The sequence below is a fragment of the Corapipo altera genome, unplaced genomic scaffold (genome assembly GCF_003945725.1).
Source record: "Corapipo altera isolate COAL_440 unplaced genomic scaffold, ASM394572v1 1, whole genome shotgun sequence".
Lineage (NCBI taxonomy): Eukaryota > Metazoa > Chordata > Aves > Passeriformes > Pipridae > Corapipo > Corapipo altera.
The window spans coordinates 19,692,335-19,718,687 of record NW_020884873.1 but is presented as its reverse complement, the minus strand read 5'-3'; the positions used below and the strand labels follow the sequence as shown (position 1 = coordinate 19,718,687).

Genomic DNA, 26,353 nt, shown 5'->3' with positions numbered 1-26,353 from the left:
GTAATTACTGAATTTTGAAAGTGTCAGATTTTGTCATTGGGCTCCCCTGTGCAAGGTGAGGACTGCAGAAGTAGCATCTTGTTGGATGCAGAGATAGCATCTTGTGTTAGACCGGTGTACAAGTTCATTATACATGTTGGTCTAATAAAAGATACGATCTCAGCCTACAAACCTTGTGGCTGCTTTGGAGTAGGATGAATATAGGAGTGTGTGCAAGGCACAAGGATGTGGCTTCTTCATCTTTAACAGTCTCAGGACTCTGCAGAGGTGTGCAGTGTTAGGAGACAAGTTTTCCCTCTATGCTCTCTCCTGTCTTCTCTTTTGATTGTCCTTGATCTGTGTCCTATTTAAGGAAACCTGCTGTGGGCACATGCTTTGTCTTTGGTATTGATATCTGCATTCAGGTGTAGCAAAGTGACGTGTGGCTTGATGTTGAAAACCCTAATTCTGCATAGTGCTGTGCTATTTTGTATACTGTCTATGAACTAACCTTGAGCAAATATTCTGTGTGCTCTAACATTCTTAGTCTTATGCATAGCCATGTGTTTCAAGGAATTAAAAACCCCTGTGGCTATAAATGCCTCTTTAAAAGTGTTTAGAACAATTTTCAATCTTTCATAGAAACTATTTTCATATGAAAGCTGAAAAACTAAAAGAGTTTTTATTGAAAGATGGTTACTGGGAAAGTAGTTCTTTACCTTGAGAATTCTTGCGGGGGAGAAATAATATGAGTTCTGTGTGTGGTTGGCTTGGAGCTCTTGCCTTACAGAGAAGACAGCTAACCTAGCAGCTGCTGTAATCTGTAACCCTAAGGAATGGGACAATCAGAAGCATGTCCTTGCCACTGGGAGAGGGTATTACTTCTGTTACTCCAACTTTGGATTTCTTCTCTGTACTACCTTCTCCACCCAATGAGTGTTTCCTTCCAGAGGGTCAGGGAATTGAGTTGCTGATGTTCCAGCAGCAGCAGAAATACTTCCCTTTCCAAAGATTTGCTCTTTGTATGAGAGCTAGGAATTTATCAGAACTAATGTTCTTCTGTAAATTTGGGAAAAATGATGTAGTTGAGACGTGCATACATAACCAGGTTTTAATAAACAGAATGGAAACAAAGTGAGGAGAACACCACAAAACTCAGCGTGCTGTTTATTCACCCTGACTTCATTGTTAACTGACTACTGCCATGGTATGCTTTATGGGCAGCCTAAACTACCAGCATCTTTCTATGTGCATTACATTATCAACATAAACTCTTGATAACATCTCATTTACTGATCTACATGCACAATACTCATCACAAGCCTTTTCTATTATAGTCAGTAAGGAGAAAACACTAACCTGCTTTTCAAAGACAAATGTCCCTTCTTAAAAAGCAGATGAAAATCTGTAATTTTATTGAATCAGAGGAGCAAAGATACTGTATGTGTTGTTATGGTCTGTACAGATTGTTTTACCCCCTCTTCATTGCTGTATGGATCTGGTCCTTATGCGGATGGATATTAAAAGAACTTGGGATATGTAGCCTGTTCCTTGTCAGGAAGCAGATAACCTGTGTGCCACATCCCTGAATAATCTAATACCACCCTGCTCCCTCTCCAAGTCCTCGGGAAAAATGCTTCTATAATTATGCTGTTTACTAGATAAACATTGAGAAATATCTTTTTATAACTCAAGAAGAAAGTCAATGCTAAGTGGTGACTTAGCATTACTTTGAAAGTCAGCATTGCTATTAGGGACATTGAAACAACTCCACTCTGATGGAGGAAAAATGATATGGGTTTTCTGGTTGCTCTTTAAAATGCTTAATTACTGTTCAGCACGTTGCAGATGAGGACTAAACCATATTGTAAAGTTTCTATTATAGGTTCAGAATCACACACTAGTCCACACAAAAGTAGCAGTGCAATATGACCTATTGTTTTATTTTCTTATTTCTGCATACACATTTCAAATGGAACTTCTGTGGTTTTAAGACCAATTTTAGAAGACTTTTTCTCATCAAATTAAGCTATGTGCTTAACTATTTTCCTGAAGCATATTGCATGTCAGCTACAGCTAGTGCTGTCTGTCCTGTAGTCAGTACACACAGTAAGCATAAATGTAAAAAGCACGCATTTGTATTTCAGTCTGATTCATTATTACTTGGCCTCCTGATGCCAAGACCATAGAAATTCTGAACAGTAAAACAGACTGAGTAGATTATTTTTCTTGTAGAATGCAACTGCTGAGCTGCTTTAGTTTTATTTGTATGTTAATTTTTCAAATACCTTGATTAGTGGGAATATGTGGCTGTTTATAACATCTGTGTATGTTACCCATTTTCCCTTTTAAAATTGGGTTTGCAGATGATTTTCCTCTAAACCAGAAGTGTCAGTTGGTTTTTTGAGCGTCAGTTTTAGGGTATGTGTGAATAATGCTGTAGTTATGTCCAAGACACAAATATCATAAAGCTTACTGAGTGGAATGTCTTAATGCAAAGAGAATGGATGTTGTCAGAAGAGTAGTCAGAAATGGCTGAACTCCAAAAACCGAAGTGCAAGAGTCAATAACAACACATCTCAAATATATGATCATGCCAAGGGGAAAAAAATGTTGTTCTGATGCTCACTGGATTCTTTTCTCATGGGTCTTGTACACGAATATGGACATGCTGAACAACTTTGTCCTCAGGAGCTGCTGTACTTGGCCTGGGCTGCTGGAATAATAAAGAAAAGTAAAGGTGCAAACAACTCTTGGTCCTGACTCGGCTGAATTCAGGATGTGTGTGATAGATTATATGGCTGCTTTTAGTGTGAGGTTTGTTTGGAATCTATTGCTGTTTAGTGCTAATGATTTTCAGAATAAAACGCCTGGCACTTTTTGGTTTTTTAAAGAAGTCCTTGCAGCTTGTAACTTTATTTCTTGGTGGCCTCCTTTGATATATTTATGTATGAGTTTAGATTCTCTGGAAGAAATGCTAAGAGAGCCTCCCTGAGCCCGTAGAGGCCTCTGTTGTGACCAATGACTTGAAAGAGAAAGGAACGTTATGCTAAAAGGCTTGTGATGGACTGCCATACTGATCAAGAAACAGAGATGTTCTTTTTGTTTTTAATTCTGAGTTACTGCTTTGAGACTTCTCTATAATCTCTATTCTTGACTTTTTATCTAGAGAGGACTGTGAAGCTTCGGGCACTGTTAAGCCCTGAGGACTTTGGTGATGATCACTGTGCTAACCATACAGAGTCTGGCACTGAAGTAGACCAAAATAAACAGCTTTGTAGTTGACCAGGAGAGTCAGACCAGGAATGTGTAGCCAGTATAGAGGGTACAGTCTGAAAAACTTTTTCTGATTTGAGACACTCTCATCTCTGGCTGGCCCTAAACAAAAAATACTTACATTGCTGCTCGTGCTTGACAGCTGTTTCTTCCTGTGTTTCTCCCCATAGTGTGAAAAAGGGCAGTGATAATCGAACCAAGGATTTTCAGAGAAAACTATAGCTCTTCAGGAAGTCATGATGGCATACAAAGTTTTTGTTGTTGTTTTTTTCCCCCTCCCCGTCATTTCTTTTGATACTTTTAGTCATACTAGTTTAGATGATGTGAAACCTTAATACAGTAAACTACTTGTTGCAGAGGCAAGGATCTCAACTTCTGTGGAAGGCTACAAGGCAAACTCATTTGATTTATTTTGTAGAAAGGTAAGAAATATTTTACAAGTGTTTTCAGACTACCAAGCTCAAAACATTCATCCTCTCAAGTCTATTTTCATTGGTGTCTAATACAATTAAGGATTGAGTTGTAGATTTTCCAGGAATGGAACACACTTGCTAGTATATTCTGAAAGTTGACCCTGGATATAAGGGATATGGTACTTGACAATGGTATGAGACTTCTGTTGTGATTTCAAACATTAATTGCTTCAATAGCAACCTAGTCCATAGATAATAGTGTGTTCTTAAAAGTCAGTGGTTTTTTTCCTTTTCTCTTGAAATCTTGTGTAGTCCTATCTTGGGGAAAAATTCATGGTGTTTTCTTTTGAGGCAGTGTTACTACAGTCATCTCAGCTTTGTTAGCACCAACCCTCTGAATTCCCCTTCTGCAAGACAGGGTTTGTACACATAATGTACAAACCTGTGTGTCTGATGCAATGGTTGAGCATAAATGGACCTTGTTTAGAAGTGAGTGATTCTTCTGTAAAAGAAACTGTGCAAACAGCTTGCAGCTTGGGGTAATAGGCCTGACTTGCAAGACTGTGTTGCTATTTCAGAGTATAGGTGCCTTGTGGGAGGGCAAGGACAAGATCTCACCTTGATGCAAGATACCATTTATCTTCGAGGGTTAACTGCAGCCTCTTAAGTGTTGAAACAACATTCTTGTGCACTGACCTCCCTTGTTGAAGTTCTTTGATATTTCTCTGTGGGATTTTCTTGTAAATCAGAAGTTTTGGAACACATAGAATTAATTCTTAGAGTCATGACTCTGGGCTGTGATTGGTGTCTTTTCTTCCCCAGGAACTGATTTAGGCTTTTCTCAAATTCCTTTTATATGGTTAGATTTGTAAAGATGAGTAGATGCTTGTGTGCTGGTGTGTGAATATCTGTCTAGAGACTTCTCACATTCTTGGTGGTTGGTATTGTAGGTTTGATCATCACCAGAAAAAGTGAAGAACAACTTCATTGTGCTACTGACATCTCTGGGATGCCCTTGCCCTTGCTGAGGAGATATGGCTTTTCTCTGAACCAGCTCAGGCTGCATGTGGTGATTGTTTAGGTTCACCGATGCTGGCTGCGGGAGGTACTCTGTGCTACTGCCATCCTCCTCATTGCAGCAGAACTCCTATAAAGTCTTTTCTGTGGATTTCTGGTTTATTGTGGAGTCTTCCCCATGCCTTGGATCCTTAAGATTTGGATGGTCTATTTTAATCCATGGCACCCTGCTTCTTCTCTTTTATACCTATGAAGGCAGAATAAAGTGAGGACAAGCTTACTTTGGCAGTTAATGCAAAGGATCACTGGAATACAGGCTCTTGTGACTTGACTTTTATTTACCTTATCATAAATATAGCATTACTGTAAAGTTCAGCCCTAAATTATTGCAGAAGTGGACTTGAACTCTTAATCTGAACAAATAAATGATTAACTAATTTTCTTCCCAGAAACTTTATGCAAGGTGTGAAGTGAAAGTGCATGGATTCAAATTCTTGATTATATTGTCCAGCTAAGAGTATCCAAGCAGAACTTGATTGAGGATGATCTTTCTCTGCCTGGTGGGAATCTTGGTATGATTAAAGTTTGCTACCAGGTGATAAATGGGGACCTCTCTTTCTCTTCCCTTCACAATTCCCACATAGCAGTACTTATGGTTCTTTGCAACTTGAGCTTGGTGTATGTTGATGTTACTATTTTCGAGAATTGACTTCTGTTGCTCTTTAGGTTAAAACTGTGCTCTTGGCTATTGAAAGCCATTTGCTAATGAGAAGGGACAGCACCACTGTGCAAAACATTAGAAGAGGGTCCTAACTGGGCAGTATGAGACCGTGTAATCTACTGGCTGTGGGTGTGTTGCTTCCTTTTTTCTTCAAATGTTTGATTTCAGTTGTGGCTGTCACTACAGATTGTGTATTAAGTTGTAGTACTTTAGGAGTTGGAGGTGCTTGGATGTGGTTTTTTAAGATATTGCTGTCCCAAGAAACAAAGTTTTGTTTATAATAACAAGTAAACAAACGAAAAGTAGCATGGTTTCAAACAGCTTGTTCCAAGTGACGCAGTAGGTAAGTTAGTATCTGTGAATGCTGAAGATTTGGAGCTGGGTTATAACTTTTTTTTTTGTATAGCATTCAAATAATACTGTAGAAACAGCTCTGTATTCCCACTTTACAAGTCCATTAAACCAATCTTTAACTAAAATAGTTAGGGTCTTCCTCAAACTTTTGATAGAGTCTAGAAAAGCATGCTTATGGATAGTATCTCAGTGCCATGAATAAGTGTTCTTCCATCATAATATCTGGTGTCTCTGGACAAAGAAATGCTTTTTGCTGTAGATTTGTTTATGATGTCTCTTAAAGGCTTGTAACTGAAAGCACCTCTAGACAGCAGTGAATCTTGGAGACTTCAGGTAGTACCTGAAGTGTGAAAATAAAAGTGATGCAGCTGCAATTCTGCACATGCAGTATAAGTGTGGTTACCTGGCAATATTCAACAGTTTGTAACATTAAATTAGCTTCTTATAGGTTTTGTTGATCAGAATTGGGAAATATTTCTCAGCAGTTCAATGTAATTTCCTGATGTACTTCTGCAAAGAGCAGGTGTGTGTATCTGTTGCCCGGCTAACTTCTGGTAGCCAGCTTCAGGACTTCTAATGAAGTTATGGAGGGAGCACTCTTTGATTTAGGTTAGTCTTTATAGGGAAAGTCTTCATACTTTCCCTATCTTTCTTCTGTAATGCATTTCTTTCATTTTCATGTGTTTAGCAGATACTAGGTAAATAACTGCTTGTGCTTTTAATTGCTCTGTCAAGTTGTAGTTGTAAAAGTATGTTTAAAAAAAGGCTGATGTCAGCTCTAGGGATAGGAGAATTTAAAAGATGTGGCAGGAATCCTGTGTCCAGATTCACTCAAACTCAGTAGTATGTATTAATGGTTCATTTCCACTTCCTTTTATATTTCTAAAAGTGTGGAATTTCATTATATATTAGATCAATACCATGTGCAAGCCTGCTGTACTGGATCAGAAAGAAATTACCTCAGTCACTCACCATGCCAAGACCCTAGCAGCAGGTGCTCTAGGGAATACACTAAGATCAGGATGATCATAGTGATACTTCCTAGAATGCTTTCTGATAGCAGTCCCAAAGTCTATGAACTTCTTCAGCTCAGGAAGTGTCTAACTGGAATAAAGCTGAGTCAGGGGAGGTTTAGGTTAAGTACCAGGGAAAGGCTCTTTACCTAGAGGGTGGTTGAGCACTGGAACAGGCACCCCAGGGAAGTGGTCACAGCACCAAGCCAGTCTGAGTTCAAGAAGTGTTTGTACAATGTTCTCAGGCACATGGTGTGATTCTTGGGGTGGTGTGTGCAGGGCCAGGAGCTGGACTCAATGATCTTGATGGGTCCCTTCCAATTCAGGATATTCTATGATCCTGTAACCCAGCCACTCCCTTGGCAGTGTGGTTTTTTTTTTTGTTTAATAGTGTTTGACCTGCTCACTTTAAACTGTATCTTCCACCCTGGTCAGCTTGTCTGATTATTTTAAAATTGTTTAAATTGTCATCTGCAGCCTTTGATAGCAAGGAGTTTCAAGGTTTAATTAGAGACAGTGTTATATTTTTATATGTATATATGTGTGTGTGTGTATATATATAAAATGCAATATATATAAAGGTGAATGTATAAGTATTCTGTTTGTCTCTTCCATTGTACTTTTGTACCCAGAGTACCTTTTTTTTCTTGTGGGTCAGTTTTGTTCCCTAGATGCATTTTGTAATTCTCGTTAATTTTTCTGTACTTACTAGTTCTTTCTGCATATGGGGAGAGGAAAGCAGAGCTTTTCTGAGTAAAGGAGATAAGTGCACTGTAGACTTCTACAGTGATTTTTTTTGTGTGTGTGCTCTGTGGCTTTTTGTTGTTGGGGTTTTTTTTGTGGTTTGTTTTTTTTTCTTTTACAAACAGTTTCTTTTATTTACTTTGGCTTTTGACTGTGACTGTAACTGAGCTGATTTTACAGGGCATACTTATGACAGCTCAGAGATATTGTTCCTTAAAGTTGCTTGGTAAATTGGCACATCATTGTGCCCATTTATAAGTCTTTTTTTTTTTTCTTGATTGCATCGTTTGGCATTTAGCAACAGTATATTTCATAATGTTTTATGAAATCACCCTTCAATCTCATGAGATACTTAGAACCAGCACAGAAATCTGAAGGAAGTCCTTTGGTGTAGTAACTTTTGTCCACTTCCTCCTTGCTTTCTTTTTCAGATTGTTAATAAATAGAATTGTTTATGTCTGTGATATCAGAATTGTTTGGAGCTCCTATGGTTGACTCTTATTCCTTCTTTTGTTGCCAGGTTTTAAAAATCAGTTCTTAATCCGTGAGAGGAAAGACACTACTGATGGCAGCTTAGTTTCTTTAGACAACTCAGCAGAACCCTATTGAAGGCTTTTTTGAAATTTAAGGAGAAAAGGTTTTTCTAGTCCTCATGATCTGTGACTTCTGCCAAAAAATTATTTGTGGGTGGTGACTTGTCTATGAGCAGTTGGATATTTTTTCTTTGACTACCTGCTAACCTGCAGCATGGTCATCGGAATTGATTACAGATTAAATTTTAAAAGCTACAGGCTTTGCAGTATTTGTTACCACCTGGAAAATATATTTCTTTATGAATGGATGCTGCTTTGGCTGGTTAATAACCTGACTGGCAGCTGAAATAATGTACAGTACTGAAAGTACCAGAGTACCTCTGATTCTGTTAACCCAATGAGAGGGAGAGGCAAAGAAATTGAATCTGCTTAATTACTCTGGAATATCTTCACACTTCCAAGCAAAACTTTTCTTTTCAATAAAGGACTAGTATGTCAAGTCCCTTCTAAAACATTTTAACTATCAATTCCTGCTTTTAAAAATCTGCTTTTGCAGCTACCTGTCAGAAAGCATCTGTGTAAACTCAATAGTAAAAGTTTTGAAGTACAGGCTCAGCAGGGAAGAATTGGGCTCTTCCACAGCTGCCTTATCAGCATGTGTCACTGACCAGACTCTGTAGAAGTGGACTTGCAAATAACTTAGAAACTTACTTGTAGAGACAAACCCAGTCAAACTCTTAAGCAAAATGGCTTTAAAAATAAATACAAAGTAGAATTTATAGCTCTCTGCATCAGGTGTTTGTAAAGAGATTTATTCTTTACCTCAGTGAAGTGTTTCAAAATTTTCTGATCAGGCATTAATTATGTTTGATTTTATAAATTTGCACTCCTTATATGTAGTAAGCAGAACTTCTATTGAAAAAATCATTGGATAAAGAATGAATGTGTAGGTACCAAGGGGGAAACTTACCAGTTTTTCAGGCCATGTCTACTAATACATTGGGGTTTCTACAATTCTAATAAAAGGAGGCAAGAAATCCCAGGTCTAGACTACCGGTTAATATAATAAAGATTTTTTTGGTAATATTTAATGACTGAGAATGGCAATTCACATGTCAGCTTTTTGTAACTGATTGCTGGTTGTCACTGTTTCCCAAACTGTATTTTTCTTGAAAATTCAAAATGCAACTTCATTAACTTTCGCTTGATGCTCCTAAAGAGAAAATTCTACCTTTGTTCTTCATGTGCTGAGTCAGGAACACAGTCAGGGGATCTGTTTGATTTTTTTTTTTTTTTCTCCTTTCTTTCTTTTCTAAGTGAGCTGTAGACCACAGCATATTCAAAAAATGTGAGGTACATGAAGAGAAATTACTACCGAGTTACCTGATTTTTTTTTAAAAAAAGAGCTCTTCATGTTAATTTGATCATATGTAATCAGTCATTAAAAGGCAAAATACTTGATTCAGACTTGGAAATATTTTAAGTGGGTATAGTGCAAAAAAGCTGATAGAGTAAACCACAAAGTCTATTAGAGCTGTTATTGGTCCAGCAGTTTTTCTTGTACTCTCACATATGTGGAGGAAGGACAGCAGCTGACAGTATTGCTCCTACATTGTATCTCTGGGTCCAGAAATATAAACTGATTTAATGGGTTTTAAATTTTATTCTGACTGTCTCTGCTTCATTCCTGACCTTTTCAAGAATAGCTTGTGTGGTGATTAGCTGTTGGGTTTTGATCATATGATCACTTCTTTCTTACTCTTGTTGCCTTCTTCAGTTAAAGCCAAGAGGGCTACTTAGTAGCCACCTGCTGAAATTCCTGCTCATAGGGCTGACCTGGGTGTGGAAGCTTCTGCCCTGAGAGAGAAATGTGTGATTCCTGATAGATTTACAGGGGAGCAGTTGCAGCGCTGAAGAAGAGCTCTGTTTTCTGACTCTGTGTAAAGAATGTACATTGGGCTGCTTTTCCCTTATTGGTTTTTTCTTTTCAGGTCTGTAGAAACTTTCGGGAGAGAGACATGATTCTGGCTGATACTGTATCTGTACCATTCCAATCATTCTGATTAGCACAGTTCTTACTTAAAAAGTTTTGTGAAGGCTTCATTGCTTCATGGCATCTGGTCGAACACTTTGAGTTGTGAGGTACAAAGCTGCATTCTGGAGAATTAGATGATAATTTGGTTTCTTTGTAAAGCAAGCATGAAATTCCAGTGTGAAAGAAAGATTTTTTTTTTTTTTTTATAAGTTAATGTTAGACTTAAAGTACAAACTGCTAGAACCGAGGGGAGTCGTTGGCATAGGTGCTTCACAGTTTCTGACCAGGGAAGTGATGAAGTTAGTAGTTCGTGTTTTGCTAGTGTAAGAATAAGACCACATTTTCAGTCTAGTACTCTGTGGCTGTTGACTTGTCAATCAGTTTGAGCATACTTCATGCCAGTCCTGTGATCTCTGGCATCAGCTGCCAGTGAGTTTCAAGATGGAATTGTGAGCACTGAGGAGTGCATGGACTTTGACAAAGAGTTTTTATTCTTCTGAGCTCAATGCTTTGCATTATTTCTTGATTAGCAGAAGCACTCAAGCTGGAATCACTGCTCATCCAGAATCTACAGATGAGCAGTATAAGGCTTCCTTTCTCTGTGCAGATTTCTCAGTCTTAAACTTATTTTGGTGCTTCTCTCTCCTTCCAACCCAATTTAAAAGTCTCTTTTCTTTCATGGGTTATGGAAAAACATGAGAGACTTAATACTGTTGTTGCTAAGAAATCAGTAATTAGGCTGATACTTTGTTCATGTTTGCTGTTTAAAATTACTTGAAAAGCACATAATAGCTCTGTTGCTCTGTAAAGGTCAAGTTATTTGAAAATGTTGGACAACTGCATGAGTTGAAACCTAATAAAAACATCTTAATTGAGAAGGTGGGGAGAAAACAAATAAATGTTAAGTAGTTTATTATCCATTTTTTGAAGGTTATTTTAAACATAAATAAAGAGCTTTGAGAATTACTTAAAATTTGTTCTCGCTCAGATTTTCTAGTGTCTTAGTTTGCTTTCCTAATTTCAAGGATGCTATGGAAGGGAACTGAAGAGTTGTTACTAACCCCGATTGGATCTCCCATAGCCTAGATCTGAAATGTGTTCAGCTGTGTTATTAAACTTCAGAGTGAATAATTCTTAGTTTTATTCATGTCTTGATAACATGGAAAAAAGGTTACTTCGTGCACTGATTTATACTCTTTCTATTCAAGAAAAGCATCTCAAAACAGTCTGTGAAATTAAGAACAATGTTCAAGGGGGCTCTTGGCTACAGGCAAGGCATTTGGGGTGGTCAATCCCCCCACTTATGCATAAATAGAAAATTTACTACTTGCCATGTGTGTTGTGTGAGAGTTTTTTGATAATACTGACATGTGGCTGCTACACTTTCCTGGTTTGTTATAACTTAATATTGCTGTGACAACTCAGCACTTCATAAGGGGAGTTAAGGAATTTGAAGGATTTCTGAGATACTTAGCAGGTTGAGAAGAGAAGCCGCAATCTGTGATCATGCAGACTTGCATTTTGTATCTAGTTTTCTACAAGTCATTTTTGTAATTCTTACTGAGTAAAGAAATACGTGTGTAGGTTTTTATAAGGCGTGCTGCTACATATAAGAACGCGTATCTCTTTGGTGTGATCAGCTTTTATGTCCCTTTTCTGTGCTTCTTCCCCCCTGCCCTCAGCAAGTATTAGAAGTATTCCCAAGATAATTTCAGAAGTGTGTGTGTTAACTACTGGATCCTGTTCCCCTAAGAGCAGAACTGCTGCACTGTTAATAGTTTTTGTTTCTGTTACTGCTTCTTCAGGGACAAATAACAGATAATCCTTTTGCTGTAGAGGAAGGTATTTATCTAATGGATAATTAAATCTTTGGAGATCTGTTTGCAGGAGGTTTAACTGAATATTGGTTTTCCTTCATTTGGATAACAAATATCCATGAATTAATAAGAAAACTGCTTACAGGGGTTTTGTACTGGATAATACAACTGTTTAAATTAGTGAGTACAGCTGGATAGGCAGGCTAGGACTTCTAAAGATGCTGCAGTGGTCTTGTCTGTGCTGCACCATGAAAATGCAAATGAGGGGTGTTTATAATGTCAAAGCTGAGCTGTCCTTGAATGCAAGTTTAAAAGAAAAAAGTCATGTACTTCTTTCGAAGCATATTGCATTGATGGTGCTCTGCACCAGATTGTACTTCAGTGATGGCATGACTCTAGTTCTTAAGGCATCCTTTCAGATCAGACCAGTTGTAATATTAAGTGTATGTGAATAACCTGCAGCTGGAGCAACAGGTCAACATTAAGTCCTTCTGCAAAATTATCCAGAAGGCGATGGCTGCAAGCAGGATGTTGCAAATTGGTTATATTCAAAGGCAGTCTTGCACCCTCAACTTGGATGATTTTTTTTTTTTTCCTGGGTAAGAATTTCTGGGTTGTTGATCTTAAAAGACTGTGGAACTCTTCAGACTTGAGCTGTTCTAATTGGCTCTGAGAATACTGGCTATTATTATTAAGTATGCAATCTAATATAAAGTAGCACAAGAAGCTTTCATTATAGAATTGGCATGTTCTCACCTCTTTTCTTCCCTGAAGAAAGCAATGGACTGATAAAAACTCTGGTAGCTGGAAGCCTGGAACAAATGGTAGTTTTTTTCCTCTTTTGAATGAAGGCATCCTACGGAAATGTGAATAGGCTGAATGGCACCAGGAGACCAATGAAAATGGGATGGTGAGAGGGCTACTGAGGAGACAGACAGAGAGCTGAGCTGTGTTGTGGGAAATGGAGGAGGATATCCTGAGCAGCAGTGCAAAGGGGAAGGGTATCACTGGTGTAGTGACTTGGGCAGCATGTTTTTTGCATTGTGAATTTTGGGGTTTTTTTAAGAAAGTACTTAGTTCTACATTATACCAGTAGAGTCCACTGACTAAAGTTTGGAATCTGTTTACCTGCTGTACCAACTTTTCTTAAAGACACAGTCAGGCCATGCCGCTTTAATTTTCTAGTTCAGTGATGTGTTCACTTTCACTGCAGGAACCGATTTTCTTAAGGTGAAAAAGCTTTTTTTTCTTATCCTTAGGAAAGGAAAATGAGGATATACTATACTACTGAAATCTTAAAGGATTTAGAGATATAAACTACTGTTAACAGTGCTACTTTTAGACAACTAAATTGGTTTCAGGTTTTGTGAACATATTGTCTTACGTTACAAGCACATCTAAGAATTTATGTGACTTTTGTACATTATGCTACTTTAAAAATTCCATGTAGATTTTTTTTAAAACAAAAGTTATTACATGGAACAGTGACTTTGGATTAAGAAACAAACCCTCAAAAATCAGAGTTATTATGTACTGAAAAAGCAACAGCTGAAGTATGGGTAATGCAGTCTGTCTGCTGAATTAGTTTAAATGAGCAAACAACAACCTTTGTTTAGTTGTAGATCAACATTTATAGTAATTATCAATAGAAAAAAATTACTTTATAGATGAAAAATTTAAATCAGTTTAAATTGAGGGGAGAACTGGCTTGGAGTTTGTCTTAATATTGGGTATTTTAACTCCTAGTGAGTAAAGGGCAGCAGAAGGATAAGAAATTTGTAGATAGTGAGATGCCTCAGTAGCACAAAGTTATGGCTCAAAGGGTTCCAACATGAGAAGTTGAAGCTTAAAGCTGTTCCAGCTAGTTGTCCCAAATTTACTTGGGATAGCACCAATGAAATAGCTGTGTCTGGAGTTTTTAGTCTGAAGAGGTAAAAGGCACTGGAAAACATCTGTGAAACAGAAGGAAGTGCAGGTTGATGACATTGAGCTGCCATCACTCACCTGACCTCTGTGCCTTGCTGTAGGGACTTCGGGTGGCTGGACAGTGTTAGCATGTTAGGTTATCATTAAAAATCCGTCTGCTGGTGTGTTCTGCTGAATTCACTTTATCAGTGGTTACTTTTACAATTGAATATTGCCATATTGCAAACAAATTACTGCATATAACATTATTCTAACATATGCACTAACAAAGCTTTTATCTCTTAAACCACCTGTCTTTTACAAGACACTTTTTTTCTTCAAAGTACTGTTCTCACTGTCTGCTACTGGTTCTGTGTTAGTATATGAGTGTTCTACAGCAGTATCAATATGCTGGTCTTCAAACACAGAGAAAGCTGGTACACTAGGGCGTGGAAAGAATAGGAGCTTTCTAATGCTAACAGTGCTGTACAGAATCACAAAGAGGACGAATGTGTGTTTGAGTATATGTCACCTTCCTAAGGACTAAATAGAACATAGCATTATGGAAAAATTGAGCTATGACACGCTGACGTGTAGACACCTGAACTGCAAGAATGAGTGTTTTGTGCTAGAGAGCTGTGTGAACAGAATAAAGACACTCCATTCCACAAATAACCTGTTTAATAACCACCTGTGGTTGCTGCATGGTTGGCAAGCTGGTCTATCTGTATCAAGTTTCTGACAGTGACTGGTAGCAGATGCTCTGAAGAAAAAGTACAAGAAATGAAGTAGTAGCCTTTTTCTAAGTAATGAGAGATTTAGGGAATTCAGAATAGTTCAGATGGAACTTTGCAACATCCTTTGACAATGATTTGTGATATATAATTTGCTGTATACAAATCTGTACAGTATAGCTATTGTGTTTCACTTGTTGCTTGAGCATGTCCTGCTTGTGTCCAGAGGAAATAACCATGCTGGAATATGTATACCAATGTTAGCTGGCCTCTGTGTGTGACATAGGCTTTTAAAATATTTAACCTGTTAATTGTGTAGCCCACTTCTAATTCCTGATCCAAATGCTTTAGACATATCGTGTCTATATGTAGTGGTGCTGTAGGTACAAAAATGAAATGTGAGTATGCAGAAAGAGAAAGTAAGGAATCCTAGAATTGAATGTGAATGAACGTGGGAAGTTAATTTGGACAATTACAGATTGTCCTAATATTATGCTTTTAATTTCACTGAGTGAGCTGACATAGATGCTAGGGTAGTGTTGTTGTCTTGGATAACTGAGTCCAGAGCTATATGTGCTTGTGGATGAATTTGTCAGAATCTCATTTGGCCTTTTTATTTCTAAATAAAATTTAACATCTTTTTTTCTGTTCATGACTTGTAAGAAACTAAGGTATTTGAGTAAATAATATCTTACTTGGCATGTGTCACTGAGAGTATGTAGCCCTGTATGCATCAATCTTCTGAGTACTGTAACAATAAGCCTACAACAACTAATTCTTGGTTCAGTTTAAATGAGAGAAAGCATCATTTTGTGGTACATAACTTCTTTTTTGCCACATAACTGTCTTGAAATAGTGTGTTCACAGTGGATTTATAAAGAATGGTAAGTTCCCTTTAGCAGGTGGCATCTAACTAATTTTGTTATTAGCTGCCTTGAGAGTATTAGGTAGAACCTTCTCTAGTGATTTCTTTGGCTGATTTTTGCACTGTTGCTGAATATGCTGCTTGAGCAGTTGCTACCCCTGGGTACTTGTTTCTACATTTTACTAATACTAGTGCAAGCTTCTGCATGGCTGTGTGATGAACTAGGTGGAGGATTGATTTAGGTAAAATATGACCCTACAAGGATATTTTTGTTTTGGTCTCACTGGTTCAGTTATGCTGGCAGAATTCAAAGTCTGAGGCTCTGAGTGCTCTCTAAGCACCTACAGGGAGGCATAAAGGGGAGAGTGTCTAGAGGCTTCAGTTTTGACCTCTGAACTAAATAACTTGGGGATAATCCTAGTCAGGGTAACGCTGTTTTTAGAAATAATGAGATGACTACCTGATTCCTGGTCATACTTTCCAAACATTTGGGACTTTATCTGTGTCTTAACTTTTCTTAGATGTTGTTTGTACTGTGATGAAAATGTAGCTGCAGACCACAGACAGAGTAATAAACATTATTCCAGAAAGAAGACATGGGAGAAAATGGACTTTGCAGTTTCTGGGCAGGATTTTCCACTTAGTACTACAGTTTGCTTTAAATGTTCAGCACAGTCAGGAAAAAGAAGTAGGAAGTGACCTTTTTGTTGGTCTCAAATGAAAAGTAACTTGGATGAATTCAAGAGCCTGCTTGCTTGTGTTGTTCTCAGTCAGTAGCAGAGCTATAAAGTCCCTTTTCAGCACTCCCGCTGTCTCCAGGTGATTGTAAAATAGCACTGTATTTTGATGTGTATTTGAGCTCTGCACTTTTCTTGTGTAGGTCTCAAAAACATGACAGGAAAGCACAGGGTAGCATGTCAAAGAAGATGGCCTCTGGAATTTTCCCAGATTTCTTCTGAATTGTGTGGATGATTTCTTTAAAACATCTAGTCTCGTGTCTATTACTAGACCATCATCCATCATTTAGGGTGTGCATATGGGAACTTTCTGCATATAGATTCTCTGTGGGACCCTGAATGACTTAACTCACCAAATCTCCTTCAGTTCTTGTGCTTAAAACAGTAAAAATGGGCTTTTCTCTGCATTCTGCCTATGAAAGGTTTTAGTGTAAACCTTCCAGTGGTCACTGCAATGCAGTGATAGCCTTTTTTACTTTCAGAGTCTGAAGAAGATGGATGTTGTTGTCCTTTCAGCAGTCTCTAGTGGAGGAGGTAGTCCAAATGGGCCTCAGGCTGCTGTGGCCCCATGCTGGCCCAAAGGAGATTGCTGTGCTGACAGAGCTGCTGATGCTCCCCTGATTCAAGGAAGGGATAACCCATTATAGCTGCTGCTTGTAGTCTGCTTGTCTTTCTGCCTTCATCTTGTATGTGAGATCAACATAGAGGTGAAGTGTAGAAAGACAGCTGATCCTTCAGCAGAGTGTCTTATGGGAGGGGCTGCATTCCCAGTAGCATTAGGCAGGCGAGCATGTATGCTGTGTTTTTGAGACTTCTCGTGGCTGATGAGTTTCAAGAGATACAAGGGCATGAAAAAACGTATGAGTTTGTTTGTGTAAGTTTAATGAGCTTTTACTAAAGGTTCAATGCATAGACTCCGACCTGTTTCACTTCAAGTGGTCAGGTATGTTTGAACTTTAAGTGAAACATTAGCTAACACATGTCTGTTTTTTTTCCTTCAAGAGGCCCAAAGTCTCCAAATATTTTCTGGGATGTGAGTCCGTATTGAGGTTTTTCATGACTAGATTTTGAGGACTTTTGTCTGGGTTGCTTTTATTATCTTAAAGCAAGTAGCAAGGCTGGATTCGGTCCATTGTGTGAGGGGGAGAATGTCTCTGTTCCCTGGAGCTAGAGGAGAACTTAAAATTTAAGGGACATGTTTACTAAAATGCTAGCAAATGAAGATATTCTGGTGTCTACTGTGGAGAGAACAGGAGGAGTGTGTGCTAAGTCTCAAATTGGTATGCTTGGTGAAAAAGAATGAATAGCAAGCCAGTTTTTTTCCCCTGCCACACCCCCTCCCCCTGCCACTTTTTTTAATGACCCTTTTAGAGTTAAATAGGGAAGATGAACTACTGGAAGTTAAACTTCCTCACCTCAAGTGCAAAAGGGAAAGGGAACGAACATCTGTATCCGAAATGGACTGAAATCACTAGCTATATTAGCAGTAAAATCATGTTTAGGTGAGTATCCTCAAAGAGTAGGATCACTTTTTCTTGACTGCAAAATTTGTAGGATTTCATCAAGAGAAACGTTTGATGAGGCAGATTAGACACAGCTGTCATCCACTAAGTAAGCATTTACAAAAGTTAATAAAAATTTATCCTTTTTTCCATTTTGCCTGTTTTTGGAAAAGAACTTACCAGGTGGTATAGTAAAAGGGATAAATCACACAACTGCATGTTTCTGTAGTTTTGTTATTACCTATTACAAAATCGCTACATCTGAAACATGCTGCTGGACATTGTCCACCTCTGCTCCATCCCTGTGTGAATGTTTTGGCGTAGTCTCCTGTAAACAGGATGTGGAACTGCTGGAGTCATGTTTGACTGCAGTTGTTGGAGTTTTGGAAAGTGTACGGACAAATTCAAGCTGCTTGTATAGCATGTGTACATATGTGCAACCTTCCTCCTTTTCTTCTCCTGAGATGCCATTAATTTGATCTCTTTGAACTTGATCCGAAAGACCAGATACTGTGGATTAAACATAACATGTAATACCGCCTTTTGTTTTTTGCTATTGCTGCACTGCTTTTCCTGTGACATTAATCTGGAATTGTTTGGAATAACCTTAGAGCTGACTAGTTTCTATGTTTCATATAGTGCACACACTATATGCAGAATGCTTTAATGATGCCTTACTATGCATGTTATTTTGGTTTTGAAAAAAATAAGCCTTGTTCTGATGCAGATTTCAGACACAGACCCTGGTATATAAACCCTTCTGAAATGGAGACACACTTCGCTGCTGAAGCTCTAAATGGGATGTCTGAATGCTCTGTGACCAAGTAAATAAATATTTTCTCTTAATTTCAAGAAACATGGCACACAGCTGCTCCTTACTCCTTGTTGTAAAATAGCGGGCCATTTGCTGACTGGAGCAAGCCATTGACATTATTGCTAACAGCTGCTGAACTCTTAGCGTTAACTTAAACAGCTCATAAATGTTAATCATATTGCAGTTTTGTTAGAGCTTGTCTGCCTATCCCAGAGGCGCTAGCTATTACGGCATGCTTTTTTCCCCCACATGAACTGATGAGACTTCTTAGTGGAGATTCCAAATAGTAATTGCTAAGTTCAGTAATTTTACTGTGGTGGTGGAAGTTTCTTCAAAACGGTGCTTTTAATTACAGTTTCACTAGTACTAGTATAGCTTTACTTATGTGTTTTAGTGGGCTGCTGAGCATGTAATGGAATGAGTATGGAGTAGAAGGGAGTATGCTGTCTGCTTACTGACCTGTTGTTGGGAGATCAGTGAAAGAGTCATATCGAAGTCTAAACTGAAGAAAATCTGTGGAGTTCATCTGTGCTTTGGTTTAAAGTAATTTTTGTATTGTAATGGTTTTGCTGCCATACAAGTGTGAAAAGTTTACAGGAAATGTTTACAGGCTGCTGTAAAAATGTATGTTATCGGCATAATAAGCAATTAAACAATGTTCTGTAGCCTTCTAATGGTCCCTCCCACTCTTAACCAGTGGGGATGGGTGCTTAAAAACAAGACAAAGCTCTCAAACAAACTAATCCTTTCCTTCCTTCAGGTCAGATTCTGCTAGTGTTCTCTGTAGAAAACACTGGTAAAGTTCCAGAACCTGTTTTTGAGACTGTCAAAATGATTGTGAATATAGCACAAATTAAAACATAGATAATGAAGTAAAAGATACTCTGTTATTGTGGAGGTATAACTTTTTGATTTTAATCGTTGTGAAAGTCAGAAAGAGGACAATGTTGTTGCTAGTACATGCCATATAGAGAAATTATGCTTACAGTGTCGAAAAACCATCCTTACTCTTAAGTGGTCATCCAGTGGAACTTTTTCTCTCTAGGGCAGTGGTATATGTGTACCAGAACTGTACTTTGTGCTTAGACAATATGCTCCCTACCAAACTCGTTGAAATTGCAGTTAGTCTGAACTTCTGGTATCAACCTGTGATTACAGGTTAATCTACTGACAATACAACCATTCCCATACAAAGCTATATGCTCTCTGCTGTGTATCTGGATGGTGTTTTGGTTGTGTGCATGTGTGTGGTTCCTCTTCAGGATTCTCTCCTGGCTGCTTGCAGAGGAATTTCTGTTCCTGAAGAGGTGTGCAGGACAGGGACAAGTGTTGCAGACTGATGCTAAACAGATCCTATCCTGTAAGGTGGGAGGTCCCAACTTGAGCTGGAACCTCTTCGGCTTTATCAGATAGACTTTGTGCAAGGAAGTATGGTTTTGGGTGAGGAAGATCAAAACAGTACTGGTTGGTGTTTTTTTCTTTTTTTTTGGGGGTGGTTAAAGTATGAAACCAAGGCTATATAAGGGTAACATCACACTATACTGAAAACTGTGAGCAAGGGTTTGATCTCAAAATATTCAGTCATGTTAATTCCAATGACAGAGTTAAATATCACTCTTCAAGTAGGTGGATGTGAGAATTGTTTTCTGGACTTCCTCCTAAAAGCCTGGAGAAAGATTGGATACTATACAGTCTACTAGCTTGTGGTTAGTAATGAAACAGAAAACTCTGGGAAAGTAGAGGGGACTCCAGATTGTATATGTGTGGTTCAATTATAATTACATTACTGATGTTTTGGGAAAAATATGATTGCAAAAATAATTCCAGTTTTTTTAAAGACTTTAGAGCTCACTTATTTCTACAGAAGGGATGTAGTTCATTACAGCTAGTATGACCATCCAACTATCAGTTCTAGTCCCATCTTTTCAGTGTTTTTCGGTGGGTTTTTAATTTTTGTTTCTTTTTTCCTTTTATTTTTCTTCCAATGGTCCAGCTAAAAATTCTGCTGTTGTCCTTTAATTCTACCCCATCTTCATTCACGTCTCATGCAGCAAATAGAGACAGCTTGCTGAGATTAGATCCTTTCAAATATCCAGAGTGGTACTTAAATGAAAAAATAAAGAAGAAAATACCCAAATTGATTGAATACTCAGTGGTGACTCCAAGTGTCTTTTTTTTGAGTCTGAAAGTAACTTTCCTGTGCTGCCTCCTTAAACTGTCAGAGTAGAAACATACTCAAATAATTGAGTTCAGGAAATGAATGAAGAAAATGGTGACTTGAAGAACTGAAATATTGAATGGTACAAAAAAAAGTTGTCAACAGTTTTAATAATACTTTTTTCTTTTTTTTTCCTCTTGCAGACCTTCAAGTGCTGACCTTCTTGGTCTATTAAGTTATTATAAACTTTTGCTGCTCTGCGAACATATAAAGATGTCTCGCAGCCCTGATGCTAAGGAAGACCCTGTGGAATGCCCTCTTTGCATGGAGCCTCTGGAAATTGATGACATCAATTTCTTCCCTTGCACCTGTGGCTACCAAATTTGTCGTTTCTGTTGGCATCGTATCCGCACTGATGAGAATGGACTTTGTCCTGCTTGCAGAAAGGTAAATTCCTGGAACAGCATCTTGTCTTGCATATGTCACAAGGCCTCTTGCGTTGTGTTGGTACCAAAGATATCCTTTTCATTAAGGGAAACATTCATCTAGACATAGCCTAGATCAAGGGTGAGGTATTGGATCTTTCAGATTCTGTCTGCTTATGTGTTGAAGCTGTTAGGAAGTGACTAGTCTTGGTTTATTAAACTCAGAACTGGATTAATAGGAGAAGCTGCGGGTCAGAACCAAAGTGTGCTGATACTGAGGGAACTCAGTATCAGAAATAAAAAAATCTTTTGAGTTGGGGTACTCATGCATTAACAAAGTCCTTTTCAGGAAGAACAGTGAGGATTCCAGGGTTTGCTGAGGGGTTTGCTGAAGGCTAAGGTTTAGCTAAATTGACCGAGCTAGCTGGCTGAGGTAAGCTTGTAAAGCACCTGCTTGTTTTGTTTGTGACACTGGAACCTTTAATCTGTGTTTTAGTGGATACTAAACATGTAAAACTTTTGGAAAAATATCCAGTGGTATTAAACTTTAAAGCATTTAAAAATTTAGACTGAGTCTATATGTCTAGTATTCTGATCTTGTTGCCAAGTGCTTGAAGGTAGTACTTAATTTCTATCTGTGTCTTGATGTCTGACTGATACTTTGGTTGGCCACAACTGTAAATCTCAGCTTCACTAAGTTGCCTGTTATTTCCTTTGAATTATTTTATCTCTCCTTTTAGTGTTTTGCTTAACTTTCTAATTTCCTTCAGTGTTTAATAAATTCTTTCTCAATATCTTTGTCTTTTATGACATCTCTTGATTGTAACTTTCTTGCCTGGCCTTCATCTTCTTGTAATTGCAGCTGCTTACGTCTCCCCTTTCTCCTGATGTTTAATTGTCATCCTGTCCTCAGTTTATGCCTTTGTCTTCCTGTCTCGCATTACAGCTCACTTTTCAGATCCCAAGTAATCTTACTTGGTCTCACTACCTTTATTCACTGCCACAGTATTCTTTAAGCACTTCCAGTTATATTTTCTTGTTGTTCTTTTGGGCTTTGGCTACACTAGAGTTATCACTGCTAACCTGTGTTAGGAGTGAGCCTGAAGGCTGTCTCACACCAACATATGTTTGCCAAAAAGTTCTGCAAATTTGCTGCGAAATTTTAGCTCTATTCTACAAGGAAGATCTATGTGTCATCAGCCAAATGTTTCTCCACATGTGATACCTGCTGTAGGTGACACATGCTGTATTAGTAATTTCCACAGTACAAGCGAATTTCTGCTCTTCTGGTACAACATGAGATTTCAAATTTCCTTGTTTCTGCAAATTGCTTCATTTACCTGGATTTATTATGCTGATTTATTATGCTATTTTTCACCTGTTTGTTATTGGAAGTTTGTGGAATGTATTTGAAAAATCAAAGAAGCAGCATGATTCACTGCCTCTGGATATCTGAATTCTTTGAAACACGGATACTGAACTTTTAAATGTGGAATACTCTGGCATACGATTGGATGTGCAAATACTTTGACAAATTGGATACAGTTTGCTTAGAAAAACTGTTTCATGTGGAAAACTGGAATGAGTGCTACAATTGGAGTAAAGCATACAGACAGGAGACCTCTTCTTTCACAATGAGCTACCATTATGTTCTTGATACCTTCTTTATCCACGAAGTGCAAGATATTCTTGAACAGACTTGCAACTATACCACTGGATTGTAAGAAGTTGACTTGAAGGCTGAGGGAGGACACTTCTTTCATGGCATAGACAAAGACATTGTGATGCAGATGCCACCAGGATCTTGGAAATAAATAATTTTGAGCTACAGAGTTGCAGCATTAAAGAAACCACCTTTTGAAGTGTGCAGTACAAAAGGAACCAGGTATGTGTATTTGTGTTCTATGTGTCTGAATAGTTCCTGTCTGTGTGTAGTAAGGCTTCTGGGAAAATATCTGAGCAGTTTTTTATTCTTATCTACTGTGATGTGTATTGGTTATGACCACTTAAAATGCCAAAGCACAGAACATGGCAAAGCAACAAAATTTGAGCAGGAAAGTTTATAGTAGGAACAATGGTTTCAACAGGTATGTCATATTTTTATAATGTGCATACCAGTGCAGGATACTTACTGGATGGACTGTGAATAAACATATATTAAAACAAGACTGAGTATGTTATTCACAATTACATAATAGAGCAGTAGTCTATGGAGAGGAGCAATGAACAAGCTCCCAGTCCAGGGATTTTGGTTGAAGGGTTTTGGGGGAGATTTTGGACAAGTCTGTGACAAAATAGTTTGGCTATATGCTATAGTGGCACCTATGCCATTAGTTTGATAGATCTTAACTGTGCATTGCATATATACCATTATTTTGCTGAGCTTCTTTAATGTCTAACTGAAAAGATGTTAGTTTATGTTTTTTTCTACCAAGGAGAAAGTACATCTACATGAACTCTTGCAAAGCTTAACATGTGCATGTGCAGAATGTGTTCATGTGGTTGCAGTCAATTGATTTAGTCCATCTTAAGTTTCTTTGTGTGAATAGCAGTAGTACACAAACATTTGCTTTGGTTTATGAATGTAAGGTACTAGTATGAATTAAACTTGAATGCTGGTTGGAAACTGATACTTCTTAGTGTTAACATATTAAAAGCTTTCTAAACTTTGCCTGAATCTTCTGAAATAGACTGGGAAATTGTTTTTATTTGATTCATTAACTACAAAAAATATTTAATTAAAAAAAAACTGTCTTGCTTTGAGTTTTTGATACCTTTCAGAATTATAGGTGCAGTCAATTGTAAGATGCTAAGCAAGCCTTCCTGTTTTTCCCAGTCAATTGATTTCTTAACTATGAGTGAAATAGTTGCTAACTACTCAAATTAGAATGAAGACATGTGTTCAAAAGAGATTTCTGTAACCAAAAGCTGGTTTACATGTCACAGACTTCCTGGTTCTGGTTATAAAGCCAGAGATTTTTATCCTTAAAGTGATATTTCTGTTTTCTTTGAAATTCAGTAGCCTAGGTACTGTTTGTGATGTGAATAACATACCATTTCACTTGCTTTATTAGAGCATAGCACTCTCAAACCTTAGCGTCTGTTGTTGCACTTTTTAAATCCAGCAATAAAAAAGCTCAGCTCTTTGATGTTTCTTAGTTGCTTTGCTCTTCCACCAAACAATAGAATTTGATACACAGTTGTTCCTGCAGTGGGGCTTTGCCTTTTGCTCCAGTTCCTTGACTTAAAGAGCTTTATTTCTCCTAACACCTTGTGTTAGAGATGGGGATAGATAGTAAACTGCTACATGTATGACCAAGAAATTAACATGCTTTATGCGTGTCTTTGTCTATATTTCTCCTACTACTACTACTGTGTAAAAGGAACACTTCATCTTAATGCACAGTCTCCAAATGCCACTTGTTTCCTCTGGTGCTTTTAATCCCACAACTGAGTAGTTTAGTACAACAATGGATATTTTGAAATGGATAGGAAATTGCTTTTTTTTTTTTTTGTTCTTGATATAAGTACTATGGTGTATACTATGCATAAACCTTATTGACTTTCTCTGCATTTCTCATTTCAGGACCTACTCGGTAGCAAGGCAACAAGTGGGAAATATTGGTACATCCATTGTGTGGAAGGAATGTGACCCATCTGGGAATGGCAAAAGCAAAGTGCCTGATAAATCCCAGCTCAGCTTTCAACACTTGGGAAAGAGGGAAAAAAATCTGAAAGAAAACAACTTAAATAACAAGACAAATATAGTCAGGAAGACCGAGAATTCATCAAGGGCCATCTCTGATTAAAGAAATGAGACTTCAGAAGAGACATTCAAACTTTTGCTGAAGTTCTTGTAGGACTACCAGCAACTTGCAGTTAGTGTAAACAAAATTTGGTCACCTTTCATGATGGCACACTTGTTCAGGTGGCCTCTGAGATTTTTGCTGAAGAGAATTCGCATAGCTTAAGTGGAGGATGTCAGCTAAACTTAGTTAGTGAATCAGTGATGTTGACATCACTGATGTCTTGCATCTGAAAATACATAAATGCTGATAACACTTGATGTAGCTACTTTGTTTGGATCTGAAATCCTCTACCAGCTAAGGCATCAGTGGTAGGAGGTTAAACAAGCATTTTGTTCCCAAAATATAAAAAACATGGGCATGTTAGTAGCATTGTAGCATTAGACACAGAGTAAACAACAGACAGTGGTACTATGGGATACGCCAGCAGTCAATCCCCCTTGCTTATCTTTCAGTGATGTTCCAGCAGTCTTCACTGCATGCATCTGTTTGTAGTTGAGCCATTATCTGTGTTCATGAACTTCGAAACTGTGGGAAGCACTCACTCTGAAGATGAAATCATTTATTTTCATGGTTTTAGGCTGACTTTGTCCTTCTTTGAAAGGAAAATGATTTCTAATGCTGAAATGTTTGTGCTGTGCTTACCTGCCTTCCCCCCTCTTCAAACATACAATATCTCTTAATCTGTTACCATGTCACACATGATATATCAATAGGAAAGTCATGTATCATTTCTTACAACTGTTTCTGATTTATTCTTTGGATTCAAGATGTGCGCACAGATTCATTTTCAGGTCCTGCAAGTCAGGATATCCAACTAGTCATATTCCTTAGAAACATTAAACATGTCAGAGTGATAAACGTATGAAACATTTAAAATATAATACAGCTTAACTGTACCTAGGAGAACTTTTGATGATTCTGTTGGTCAAACAAGTGCTGTTAGCCATATGGCAAAACATGCTTGAGCTACCCAGGATGTTTCCTGACTCATGCTCAGGACCTCCAGTAGAAAATAGCTGTACAGAGAAGGAGCATACTGTCTGACTTGCTTCTCGCTTGAGAATATGCTCTGAATGGGGATATACTTGGCAAGAAAGAAGCTGATGAACTTTGGCACTGTTTGCTATAGCTTTCTTGGTGTCAAATTGGTCATTGGTATTCATCAAGTACATTCTGAAATCTCTGTAAGGTATTCAGTGTTACTTTGAAATAGCGTATCTTTTTGAGAAATGGTATGGCTTTGACTGTTCTTCAAGGATAACTTGACTGCTTATTGTGTTTTCATGTTAAGGACACCCTTTAGCTACAGCTAAAGTATCTTAAAAGTTTAAATTCCTTTGTGATGCTAAAAACATGTTCCAGAGGACTTGATGTTCAGCTGTGAGATGCCATCTGCTGAAGTCAACTGCAGCATATTTTCGGTAGATGTCACAAATATGGCATAATGATGCTGAACTTTAAGCTGAAAAATGAACATCAGTTTATTTGAGGATGTACTCAGA

The 26,353-nt window shown here is 37.9% G+C and overlaps 1 protein-coding gene across 7 annotated transcripts in view; it reads left to right on the top strand.

Moving 5' to 3' along the window:
- CNOT4 (CCR4-NOT transcription complex subunit 4) overlaps positions 1 to 26,353 on the top strand; it is an 82,687-nt gene that overhangs the window by 19,176 nt on the left and 37,158 nt on the right. For all 7 annotated transcript variants that reach the window (XM_027662310.1, XM_027662286.1, XM_027662267.1 and 4 more), the window contains exon 2: positions 20,821 to 21,064. In XM_027662310.1, coding sequence (XP_027518111.1) covers positions 20,891 to 21,064 — 174 coding nt within the window. In that variant the 5' untranslated portion in view covers positions 20,821 to 20,890. The remainder of the gene's footprint in view (positions 1 to 20,820; positions 21,065 to 26,353) is intronic.